The 13,898-nt window shown below is 39.1% G+C and overlaps 1 protein-coding gene across 3 annotated transcripts in view; it reads right to left on the bottom strand.

Annotated features, from left to right (window-relative positions):
- Nucleotides 1-7,051: 7,051 nt before the first annotated feature.
- Nucleotides 7,052-13,898, bottom strand: part of BBX (BBX high mobility group box domain containing) — a 50,765-nt gene continuing 43,918 nt past the window's right edge. For all 3 annotated transcript variants that reach the window (XM_075194909.1, XM_075194908.1, XM_075194910.1), the window contains one exon: nucleotides 7,052-12,708. In XM_075194909.1, the coding sequence (XP_075051010.1) occupies nucleotides 12,624-12,708 (85 nt within the window). In that variant the 3' untranslated portion in view covers nucleotides 7,052-12,623. The remainder of the gene's footprint in view (nucleotides 12,709-13,898) is intronic.

Here is a 13,898-nt window from a genome sequence, read left to right as displayed (position 1 = left end):
ATTTCTTTTGGACCAGTACCACTGGGGCAGCCCAAGAACTGTGAGACTTTTGAATTACCCCTAGCTGCAACATCTCATAAATTTCCATTTTAATGGCTTCCAGCACTTCTAGGGAAGTACAATATGCTGTCTGTCTGAGGGGGATCTGGTTGCATATGTTTACATGATGTGTGACCAAGTATGTTTTTCTAGGTTCCCCTGTGAAACGGGACCAATAGGGCCGTACCATGTCAGCTACCTGTTCTAGCTGATAGTCAGACAGCTCTTCACTGCATTGGGCGTCTGCTAGGGGACCGACCCCCCCCCCCCCTCTTTAGCAGAAGCTACTAAACCCACCAAGGGGTCAGGTTCCTGAGGACTCTCAGGCAAGCTACACACAGCTAATACACAAGCTTTCCTTATCTCAGGAAAGGGGGTCTGTAAAGGGACAGGGTTAGAATGCAACACAACAATTCACCATATTGTCATCAGACACATCTATCATTGCAGGAGCTGGAGGAAGGGGGGTTAGAGAGACTGATTCAGGGTCAGTGTTACTTTCTGGCAGCCCCTTCCCTCCCACTCAAGGGTCAATTCTGAGGACCTGACGGCCTGCACTGCTTGCTGGCATGCCAACACTGACACTTCAGACAGTTTACACATTTTCCCTGTCACATCCTGGGTACCTGGTAACAAACACGGGTACTCTCAGCATTCTAACACAGTAACATGGCTAGCATTCACATAATTACACACTGCAGGTTCAATAGAACAAAACCTTTTCCCTGTCACATCCTGATACTTGGGGAAAAACGTGGGTACTCTCAGCTGAGTCCACATCATCATCAGTGGAGCCATACTGAGACAGTATCCTACATAAATCAGTCCCAAGTAACACATTTGCAGGAACATTGTCACCTGTCCCTACCTCATGACAAGAGGTCAGTGGAAAAAAAGGTTTAGATTCTACCACAGTAACACGTGTGACATTCACACCATTACACATCTCCAAATTATTAGAAGTTTCCAAATTATCCCTGATTACATCAGGATCTTCGCATAAATCCACATAATTGCAAGAGTAAATACTGGCACCTATCTGCTTCTCACCCTCACATTTCTCTATCACATTACATTAGACATTACAGAATGCAAAATGATCACAGGTCATTTTAGGTTCTTCGCAGAGTGACATTTTTTTTCTCTTGTTCATCTTCAAGACAGGATTGGCTGACCCTCCCCCTCACTGCTGATAAACTGGGATCAGTGTGTTGCTCTGCTTTGAAAGTGTCACTTCTGAGCTGGTCAGTGTGGCAGACAGAAGGAGGTTGCCTTTTCTCACTCAGGTCACTATTTGAGTCTGCAGCAAATATGGAGGGAGGGGAATTACTTTCTAGAGAGCTTCCCTCTGCATTTGCAGGGGTTAATGCACAGCTTATCTGTGCTGGTCTTTGGGTCACTACTGCGAAGACATTGGATACATTTTCACACTTCGGGTCACCTTCAGAACTGGGCAGATGTAAGTGAAAAATAACAATTATACATAATCATCACAAGAATAATCCATTTTGTTGAAAGAAACCATATGAATTTTATGACACCCTACTGTACAATTCAATTAAGGCAGAACAGTTAATGAGCATATATTTTTGGCGCATCAAAAACCCTATCTCTGGAGCTATCATGGAGATTGAGAAAAGTCGGTATAAATATGCTGTATCTATTGGGATGTAGTTGAAAAGTCGACAGTGAAAATATCTAGTCATAAGGTCAATAGTTATAAGGTCAACAGTCATACACACATGTTCAAAAGGCCAACACCGTTAAAATGTTGACATGTAAAACGTGTACAGGGTTGTAAAGTGGACAGTCAAAATGTCGACAACAATCACTAGATTTAAAATGGTGATTCATGAAAAAAACCAATACAAAAACGGCTTTATTTCAAGTACAGATAAATCCCCATGTTATAAAGATATATGATTTCTGCCACTAAGAGCCCATTTTGCAGGGGGCAGGATAGCAGACCGGACAAAGACCTGGAGACTGAAGCAGGAAAAAGTAAATCGATGAAGTAGTGAGGTAGCGGTCATTGGCAGAGCGTGGTGGGGGGGCAATTATAGAGGAGGTTGGTGAAGTATGGGGGGGAATTGAGAGATTTGAATTTGGTGGGCGAGTTTAAATTTAATTCTGTAGGCCAAAGGGAGCCATTATAGCGACTAGCAGAAAGTTACAGCAGAGATAGAGGGGCGGGAAAGAAAAATAACACAGGCTGCAGCATTTAGGATAGACGTAAGAGGGGCAAGGTAAGTCAGGTAGGCCAGAGAAAGGGATGTTACAGAAAGCAAGGCGAGAGATTACAAGTGAATGAATAAGAGTTTTGCTGGCTTCCGTGGTGAGAAAAAACGGAATTTTGGATATACTCTGGAGGATTTTGAAAGGGACAGAATGTGAGGTTTTAAGAGTAGGAGGAATCGAGGATAACCCCAACAAATCGGACTTGAGGGACAGAAAAGAGGGTATTATTATTAACAGAAGGAGAGAGGGGAGGTGAAAAAGTCCTGTCAGGGGGAAGACAATTAGTTTAGTCTTGGAATTATGAGTGTAAGAAACTGCTGGAACATCCACGATGAGAAGGCTGAGAGACAGCAGGAGAAACAAGACATAAGGGAAGGTGAGAGGCCAGGGGATGAAAGGTAGATGTGGGTATTATCAACATAGTTGTGGTGCTGGAGGCCAAATGACCAGATGAGGTAAGTGAGGAGGTGTAGCGGGAGAAGAGCAGGGTGCCCAGAATGGATCCTTGGGGAACTCCGACAGCTAATGGAAGAGGGGGGTTGTGGAGTCATGTGTAGAGACTGAAAAGTTGGTGAAGTAAGAGGAAAACCAGGACAAGACAGTGTTTGAGTCCTAAGGATTTGAGAGTTTGCAAAAGGAGGGAGTAGTCGAAGGCAGCAGAGAGGTCGCAAAGGATAAGAATGGAGACGTGTCCTTTAGATTTAGCAAAGAGAAGGTTATTAGTGATCTTAGCGAGGGCAGTTTTGGTGGAGTGGAGGGAGTGAAAACCGGACTGGAGTAGGTCAAGGAGTGAGTGAGAAGAAAGAAGAGTAGTGAGACAGTTATATAAAACCCATTCAAGGAGTTTGCAGGCAAAAGGAAGTAGGGAAATAGGCCGATTATTAGAGAGAGGCAGGGTCAAGGTATGTTTTGTTGTACAGGGGAGACAAGAGAATGTTTAAAGGATTAGGGGAAGGTTTCTGAGAAGAGGGATAGATTGAGGAGGTGGGAACAGGCCTCAAGAGAGGGAGCGGAGGGTATGGGTTGGGGTTATGTGGGCAGTTGGAGGGGGTGAGGAGAAGTGAAGGATGCAGACTTCATCTGCAGATACTGGAGTGAAGGAACAGAAGCAGGGTGGGCTAGGAAGTGGGGGTGATAGTGTGGAGAAAGGGATGGAGATAGCATTCACAGAGGAAGGTGGGACAAAGTTGGTAGGAAGGTTGAAGAGGGTGAGGCAAGCAGGGACTGATGGGAGGAGATGTCATAAAATATTGATTTGATTTTGGAGATAAAGTGAGTAGCAAAGTCAATAGAGAGCTATGAGGGAAGTAGTAGTGGGGGAGGGGAGAGGAGGGAGTTGAATGTAGCAAAAATGCGATGGGTGTTGGGAGGAAATGAGAACTTTAAAGAAGGATTATATAAAAAATGATAGGGCATTACTGTAAGAGGCAAGTATGAACTTGAAGTGAAAGAGGCTAACATGAGAGAGGGACTTTCTCTAGAACCGTTCTGCATTTTTGAAGATAGCGGTTAAGTTTGGGGTGCCATGGTTGAGGCGGCGATCGACAAAACTTGATGGTGATAGCCTGGGCAACAGAGTCAAGTGCAGTGGTAAATGTGTGATTATAGAAGGAAACTGCCTCATTGGGTCAAGAAAGAGTGGTGATGGGGGAATTGAGTGAGACCAAGTAGGAGAAATGTGTTAGGATCAATGGTGCCAAGATTATGCCTGGTAAGAGTAACTTTAGGGGCTGAGGAAAGGGAGTGGTGGAAAAATGCTAAAAGCGAATAAATGGTGGTCAGAGAGGGGATGGTGAATTGTTGAGGTCAGAGACAGTACCGAGGTGTGAGATAAGATAAAGTAGTGAGGGAGAGGAGGTCCATTGAGAGAGAAAAAGGGAGGAGAGGGAGTGAAGTTTGGAAGCAGCAGGGTCTGAGGGATTGTCTATAGGGACACTAGGGATATTAAAGTCCCCCAAGATGAGGTCGGGAAGGTCAGAGGAGAGAAAGTGAGGGAGCCAGGTGACGAAGTGATCAAGGAATTGAGAGGTGGGACCAGGAAGACGGTGGATAACGGCAAAACGGAAGTGGCTGGGTGGAAGAGGTGGATGGAGTGTACCTCAACGGAGGAGAAAGAGAGAGGGGGTTCAGGGGGAAAAAACCCAGAAAGAGCAGTAAAGAAGTATACCAGCACCATCACCTTGCCGGTCTCTGGGTCTGGGTGTGTGGGACAAGAACAAGCACCTGAAAGAGAGAGTATCAGGAGAGCTAGTGTCTTCAGGGGAGAGCCAGATTTCAGTGATGGCTATAAGGTTGAAAGATCTAAAGATAAAGAGATCATGGATAGAGGCCAATTTGTTACAGACTGACCTGGCATTCCAGAGACCAAAGGATAGAGTAAGAGATGGAAGAGGAGATGATGATGAGGTTGCAGGACTGCAAGGGTGTGTACGATTTTGAGCAAGGGGCACGACAGGGATAGAGGGTTGAAATTGGATGAGAAACAGAATAAGGAGGGGACCTATCAGTGGGAGGAGTTGCAAGATAAGGAAGAAGTGATGCAAGGGAATACATTTTCAGGTGGGGGGGGGGGTAGGTTAGAACAGAAGAAAGCAGAGAGAAGAGCAGCAAACGGGACTAAACGGAAAGGGGGGGGTGAAGGGGAAATGGAAGAAAGGGAAATATGGGGGAGGGGGAGTGATTCAAATCAGGGGCAGAGGAGAGGAGAGGAGGGGAGGAGAGGAGAGGAGAAGAGGAGAGGGATAGAGAGTAGTATAAGAAGGGAGAGAGGAGAGGGGAGAATATAGGAAGGCTGGACAAGGGAAAAAGAGGGAAAAGGTCAGAAGAGAGAGGACTAATTCTTAATGCTAGAGATAAGCATAAAATATACAATTGAAAGTATAACATACCACCGTATACAATCACATTTCAACCACTGTTCCCTGGCTAGCTCTTGGTTGATGACATACATGACAAGAACCCACATGGATTTTACAGCAACAGCTCTTAAAAATGTAAACACAGGTGTAGTGCAACAGATTTCACAGTAAGTTGGGTGCCATAACATCTCTATCACAAAATAAAACTCGCTATTTTCACTCCTCTTCCCTCCAGCACAATTCTTGGGTTGCAAACAATGAAGAACATATATACTGCTCCTTGACTCCACCAGCACAATTCTTAAAGTGGTAACAAATGTGTTTAAGAAAAGTCTTCTGTTAGCTCCTCCTCATTATGTTACTTCTAAACCTTGGCCTGAAAGGTGCACAGTGCAGTACATGAAACTTACAGCAGTATACAATACACAGACAGTGGGGACAAATATACTGCATTTGCACTATTGAGATGGTTTATAAGTGCATTTTGATATTATTTACTATAAAAGTACCATTTAACAGAGGCTTAGAGCAATGTTCTCTCGCTTATAATATATATATATATATATATATACACACACACACACACACACACATACATATAAATACACACACACGTATACATTCACACATATAGTTTTCACATATACCTATTATGATATTGTTCAAATATAAGTAATGCACTAAGACAATACTAACGTTAACACTGTTAAATAAAAATACTGAAATTAACCCTTTTTTCACTAGTTCCTTTCTTATTCTAACACTGCTATTCTTTATGTTGTTTTTAATTTCCAACAATTCTACCTATTTTCCCATTCTGCTTATTATTAAAGACATTTTATATTAGTCATTCTATCATCCAATAATTCAAGCATTAGTTATTATTATTATAATTTATTTGTTAGACGCCACAAGGTATCCGCAGCGCCGCACACAGTACTAACAGTAGAGTTATATCAGTCAGACAAAAGTGAATAGGTAATTTTTACAGTTTATCAGTGTATTTTTTATGAGTGCTTGGCTTGAGGAAAGCCAGGGCATTTTTCATTCCAATTTTGTAGATTTTACATATCAAGTTAAGGAAAACCTTGAGTCTGTATCAAGCATTGCAGATAATAGATCTCATACTTGAATGTATACACAGGAATATTTAAAAACCAACAACACTAACCAAACAAAAAAACCCTTTCAGATTCCCTTGTCTGTTTACTCCCACCATTTATTTGAATGTAATTGAGGTCATGTGTGAAGCACAAAACTGCCACTCCCCAGTGCGAAAGCAGCTGTGCACCTAGAGTTGCTCCACCCAGATATTTAAAGTAGATGATGGCCAGGGGCAGCAGTTTGCACGTAACGAGTTGGAACAAGTGAAGGCCTTCCTACCGAACTACAGAGTCAGTGCATCGATGTGCCCCATTTTAAGGAGTGCAGTAAGATTATTGCAATGAGGCAAAGTGATTCATTTCCACTCTACAAAATGACTAGTTTTGCAGCAGCTGATTGTCTTGTTCTATTCTTTTACTGGGGCTCTGTAAGCACTTCCATGTTGCCATAATGGCATCCCTGATGTGACCTAAGGCGTGTTATATATGGAGAGTATATTTTATTGAAGAGAGTGGTACTAAAGTCGTAGCACAGTGTACCTCTTCTGGATTTTCTTACTATCCACACACCTGGGCACACCTGTATGAGAGCAGGGGGTAGATGTGCACCTTGAAGTGTGCCAAGTGAACCACCCTGGTTACATCCGTGCAACTCCAAAATGAGAATGGATGCAAGACAGAGGCAAGCGTATCCGATAGGCTAATTTACACCTCTCAAGGTGCATATCTGATAGATGACTCTGATCTTTCTCAAATAGAAAAGTGTTTCAGTCAGAATTTTGTATTCAATAGATGAAAACATAAAAAAACAAGTGAAACCAGACTCTAGAAACATTTAATAGAAGGTTCTCAAAGCAGTCAGAAGTCAAATATAAGTAAAAGAGGTAGCTGGATTACATAAAGTTCGTAACTAGTCAGAAGAGTACAGTAAAGTAAATAGGAAGAGAAAAAAAAAACACATATGCAATCTTCATTTGTGAACCAAATATATTGTTATTAGTTGCATAATTAAGAAAAGTGTTGTTGGTTGGACTGACAATAATCTGTAGTTCCAGCGTAGTGGCTGAAAGTTTGGTGTGAAAGAGAAGTGACAACTGCTGTTTGAAATGGACATACATTTGAAGCGTTGTGTTCTGCTTAAATAATATAACTACTTTGTTTATTAGAAATACTATTAAATTATCTAAATTTAAAAAGCTGAGTCACATTTTGAGTTGTGATTAACTGAAATAAAGTAACCATATAAGTTTCTTCTACCCAGTAGTTTCTTGGAGATTGGCCATTTATTATTAGCTAGCATTTGCTACAGTGAGAAACAAGCCCTTAACTGTTTGTCTAAAATGACTTATTTATATCTTCTTATATTCCCTGAAAGTGTTTTAAGGCAGACCTGTCACTAGGTCCTATGATGTTAATTTTTGCCTTATTACGTAAAGTCTAGGGTCTTGATCGCCTGGGAGAGAGCATTTTAATAGGCGCACTATGCTTTTCCTGGGCAGCCTGCACAGTACAAGATGTTAGGTATGCAGGAAGCCAGCCTGGAAGCATACAAAGTGCAGATGACTCAAAAAGCAACTTGAGCTGTCAGAATGGAGGGCTCCTTCTAGGGCCTCCTTCCTCTATATCTCGCAGCTTCCAGTTGTACCTCAGTCGCAATTACAAGAGCATGCTCTTACTGTACTTGGCCTACACTTTCCCAGCCCTATTTTTCCCTGTTCCTTCTCTCTAAACGTAAGAATTCGTAAGTGTAAGATGTGACATAATTTGCATATGGACGTATGTATATGCATTTTGGTGCACATGATCAGTATGGAAATTTTAAGCAAAAAAACCCCCCAAAAAACAGATGTTATGTCCAACTCTACATGAGCACCAATATAGAAGAGTGCAAAAGCTGCACAAAGCAACAATTCCCTCTGCAAGGTTAACATACTTCCCACCATGAGTACATAAAATCAAGCATTATATAATAAAATATAATAGATTTTACCACAACATACATAGAACCAACCCAAATAAAACAAGTTGCAGGTTTGTTATACAGTTATTTAGACATTTTATTACCAGCTCAAATATTTTACGTTTTAAGAAATCTACACAGAGCTTGACTGGGAACAAAATAAGATCATCACAGCTGTAAAAAACATTAGTTAATTGTTATTTAATAAATATAAATTCAATTTTGGAGCATAGCATTGGGATGGGTACATTGTCAAAACACAAAATGTTTAATTGCAGCAAATAAGTTGAATGCGTTTGGTCTCGTAAATGGAATTAGAACCTACTTTTGGATTAGAACCTGATTCTACAAATCTTTTGGGAATCTCTGGAACACTGTGTTTTATGGCACAACCCACTGCACAAAACATTACAAAGTTAAAAGCAAACATAATAAGCAGAACATTATTGGAACACTGTATATTTTATAAAAATCTATGCTGCCATTTCTTGTATTCTTTTTACTTAATCACAAGGTTCTAACAGTACAGCTTATTTACAGGTTCAAATCCAGAAATGAAAGATGACTGCAACATGTATGCGCAGAAAAAAATATGTTTTTAACTTGTTAAAGCAAACTAAGGTAATATCACAACAATGCAGATAGGTTTTCTATTTTGGTTTTCAAAGATTTATAAGGTGCAAACATTTCCCAAGAGACATTTTAATTACAGTTCTTGATGACATTGCTGTGAAGATGATCATATGAACATTATGGCATAATTGTGGTTTCTGTACACCTGCCTGGTGTATTTCAGTTCCTACAGAGCAAGGACTTCGTACCCAGGATGAGAAGACACTAAGATGATGCCTTGGTGCTTTGTGGGTAGATGAGAGGTGCAAGGGAGTCTCAGTAATGGGAATCCTACAGTCCCAGGCCAGCTCTGGGTCAAAGTGTGAAACTGGGATATGCTCTGTGTGTATAAACATACAAAGCAGGAAATGTTGGTGTGAAATGTTATGAATTTGTGCTAATAATTGTTACCTGATTATACCAATGCTTTGCCTAACAGATTCAGTGCATTAGCAAATAGAACTACTGAAAATCACTTATTCAAAGCCATCAATGGCAAATATCTCAAAAACTAACTAAAGCTTTGCAGGATTTCTGCTACTCTTAGTGCCTAGCAGCTTAAAAATTAAGCATTATCTACAAAAGTTTCAGAAACAGTCACTACACTACTCTAAGGGAAAGCCACTTAGGTTTAGTAACTCAATAATTCACATATAAAAGAAGGATCAGTTTATTTCCTTTTAAAAAGGTACCATAGTCATAGAGAAATATCTAAGAGCAGTATTGAAATATTATCTGGGACAATCCGACAAAAATAGATATATCTACGGAAATTCTGGAAAGGAATACACTTGTACCATTGTTAAGGTGCATGGCCAGACAATAATTGTACACTAATAGAATATGGGCTTTGAGCCAATTAGAATTCAAGAAGTGCCAAACCTCAAATAGTGACACACTCATCTAACACGTAGTGCTAAATATTAGTGTGGGTGCTATGTGGTTTTCAAATTTTCTTACGTTTTAGCGCAAATAATAGTTTCCCCCCAAAATAGCCTTTTTTAAAAAAAAAAAAAAAAAAAAGAAATAAAATCTATATCTCCGCACTATTGCATCAGCTGGAAGAATACTGGCTGACGAAAATATTTACACAAGTATAACCAGTTACAACACTTTTAAATAGTTTGTCTAAATATAGGTATCTGGTAGATAATAGACCAAGTGTATATACACTGTATAACTTATACGACAACCTGCTTTCACTGTATTCATTAACTTCAACATTTGAAATGTCAGCTTATAGCAGTGACATTCTTCCTTATAAATGACAAGTCATAAATGCTAAGTGATTACAGAATTTCACTTATCACATCTCACTTTATGAACATTCCAAATGTGTATACTTGAGGTTCCACTAAAAACAGATGAAAGAAGAGAACAACATTTTACAAAAGAGAAACAAGAGTTTAACAATCAGTTTGTGGAATATAGTGGCAGGACCAAAAGGCCCAGTATAACAAGGATTATTTTTTTCTGACCTTATGACTTAAAGCTAATTATGTAATTATTACAAAAAAAGGCAGAGCTATTTATTGCTGCAATAGTACCCCAAATTCTATGGATGAGATTCATGAAATGATGGTAGAACTAAGACAAGACAAGACAACACTCCATTTAAACCAGTAAACAGATCAGTACAAAGGCTTTTGCTACATCATATGTAGCCAGTGGTAAAATATAAATTCAATTAGTTCTTCATAACTTTATCTAGAGTATAGGTAAGATAATTTTAACATTGTGGATTAATCATTTTATACCTAGATTTCCAAAATGTAAATTTATCTCAATGTTACATGCATATTTTGCGCCAAGCACAGTATAAATAAGTAATCACCATCCTTCATAGAATGGTTTTCTATTTTATAACCTATGCAGAGGAACCATTAAGGTTAGGGTGAGGTGGGCCAAAGTGGTCTGGAAATCTCTCCATTGTAACAAAAAATACAGTAAATGTCTTCATTAAATGGAAGGTATTCACATGTTATAAAAGTATAGCCTCACAAAGCCCTGAAAATAAATAAATTAATCTCATTAATCCGTGTGGGTATCAATAATCTATACATCCCAAAACAATTGGTTTCTAGCATAGACACTACCAGATAAGTAAATACGTATATCCAACCTACATACAGCTGCTTGAGCTCATCAACTCATCAAAGTGCATTGCTCACACCAGTACAAGTTGCTCAGATCAACCAAATAAGTCATTATTCCTTAACCTGCACTGACTGGAGCTAATAATCTTGAAGCAGCCACATCTGAGTAACATGATGTGAATACCTTATGTTCTAAGGCGGACTTTTACAGTATATTCTAACCTAAAATTAAAATGATTGTGTGATTATTTACTTATAAAAATAGCCTTCTACAAAGTAAGCCATATAAAAAATGAATAATGTAAATGGGAGCAAACAAAATTACAAAATCAAATATTGACCTCCTTATGAATTTTGACGTGGGCGCACGCGCAGTGCTAGTGCATAGTTAATGTTTTGTTTCCCTGGAGTAACCGAGAGAGTAACTATTCCTGATCTGGATGCATCAGTCAATAAACTTAAAAACAGTTTCAATCAACAGCATTGCTGTTTTAAAAAGATGGCAGCTATGTAACGTCACATCCTAAATACCTGTAAATAATGACAATCAAATTATTGGCTAACTCTATTGTAGCGTTAACAAGAACGTGTCAGTTTTAATATGTTTCTAAACAAAAGATTTCAAGTGAAACTGTAGCTTAAAGTGCTCCTATGTAAAACAGTATTTGGCAATATCCATATATAAACATATATATAACTTTTTCCATGATATTAAAACGTGGGAGTATGATTTGGATTTCTTCAGCACTTTGACATATGTTTACAGGTAGAGGTGTGCTTATCAGTCTGCTCAATTACATACTGTGCAATGAAAAAAATAATGTTTGTTTTTTTTTTCTGTTAAAACATGGAAACTTTTACATCTATAACGGTGGTGGTATAAATTGCTCTTTCACATAGGAACACTTTATATTTATTTTTAAATAAAAAAAAAATAAAAAATTTTTTTTTACCATATCGATAGAGCTAATCTAGATCTATTAAGGCTTACGACTGGGTAAAACATGCATATCAGAAACTGTTTGTTATAACAGAGAACCATTATTTCATCTGCTGTCTGTACAATAACATTCCTCCTTGAGTTGAAGTGTAGTAGTCAGTGGCATTTAGAACGCCTGTGTTTATGGCACTTGGCATGCTGCTTAGGGTATCAAGCAGGATCTGTATTCTATGAAAATTATGGAAGTGCAGAAGACAAGGGTGGTGGAGGAAAAGACACACAATAACCCTAACAATGGTACACCTGAGCCTACAATTTCGGTCTTCCAGGAACATCTTTTAAACTCAGTTTCAATATAAATGTAAGCATAAACTATTTTATAAACCATTTTTGGAACGTAAATCTTAATTTATAAAAAGGATATCTATTAACTAGTGCAGTGCATCAGTATTTTTTCTTTTATAATAATCATAATATGAAACTAGCATCACACTCTGCTTCAAAGAGCTTTTCTATTGAGACACAGTACAGATGGCATCTTCTTTCACGCTTCATCCCAATTTTAGCCTCAGTACAAAACGTGATTATCATGCCATATCTTTCCATTAGTAGGCCAAGAACAAGTCGAGCTCTAAAAGGACAAAGCCCAAGCTTTTAGCTTCAAGTGAAACTAATTTTTGCCCACATAATCCTTTATTTCAAGGATAAATTTTGCCTTGCTACGTAAAGCTCAAGGCTTAGATTTAAATATGTAGTTAAAGGTCATAAAGTGAATCTTCATTGGTCAGCGCAGGAAATGAGCACAGCTGCCTGGGGCACTTCTTTCTTCTGGCCATCTCTTGAATGGGAGGACCTAGGACTCCTGGAGAAACAAAACATGTTTTGTATTCTTATTTTTAATAGACAAGAGATATTTTCTCTCACTGTGCAATATATATATATATATATATATATATATATATATATATATATATATATATATATTCATACATACATACACACACACACACACATATATATATATACATACATACATACATACACAAAACACACACACGGTCTCTCTCTATACCCATTTTTTATTTTTTCATGTTCAGTGGCCGCTTTATTAGGTGCACATTTTTAGCACTGGATAGAACCCTCCTGTGTCAGAGCCATCAAGGAGCTGGGAACATTCCTTAGAGATTCTGGCCCATGTTGACCTGATAACATCATGAAGTTGCTGCAAATCTCCTGTTCCGTCACATCCCAAAGGTGCTCCATTGGATAAGGATCTGATGACTGTGGAGGCCATTGCAGTACACTGAACTCAACTCAGTCATGTTGGTAGAACTAGCCTGAGATGATATGCTTTGTGACACAGTGCATTATTCTGCTGGAAGAAGCCATTTGAAGTTGCTTATACTGTGGCCATAAAGGGATGCACATGTGAGCAATAATATTCCGGTAGTCTGTTTAAAGTATAATCAATTAGTATTAAGGGGCCTAATATGTGCCAATAAAACATTCCGGATACAATTACACTACCAGCACCAGCCTGCACCATTGCATTGATGGATTAAAATTCAGACCCTACCCATCTGTAAATCAAAGCAGAAATCGAGAATCGTCAGACCAGTCAATGTTTTTCCAATCTTCAACTGTCCAGTTTTGGTGAGCCTGTGCCCACAGTATCCTGAGTTTCCATTTCTTAGCTGACAGGAGTGGAACTTAGTGGTCTTCTGCTGTTGTAGCCCATACACTTCAAGGTTCGATGTTCTGTGTGTTTTTTTGTTTTGGGCACTATTATTTGTAAACTCTGGAGACTGTAGTACGTGAAAATCCAGGGAGCTCAGCAAACCACCCGTCTGGCACCAACAATCATTCCACGGTCAAAGTAATTTAGGTCACATTTCTGCCCTGTTTTGCTGTTTGGTCTGACAACAACTAAAGCTCTTGACCATGTATGCATGCTCGTGTGAATTGAGTGGCTGCCACACGATTGGCTGATTAGATATATTCATTAATAAGCAGGTGTACCTAATAAAATGGCCATTGAGTGTACATACAAAT

Source organism: Mixophyes fleayi, chromosome 2 (assembly GCF_038048845.1).
Source record: "Mixophyes fleayi isolate aMixFle1 chromosome 2, aMixFle1.hap1, whole genome shotgun sequence".
Classification (NCBI taxonomy): domain Eukaryota; kingdom Metazoa; phylum Chordata; class Amphibia; order Anura; family Limnodynastidae; genus Mixophyes; species Mixophyes fleayi.
The sequence above is the reverse complement of the archived record's forward strand: the minus strand, read 5'-3'. Positions and strand labels throughout refer to the sequence as shown.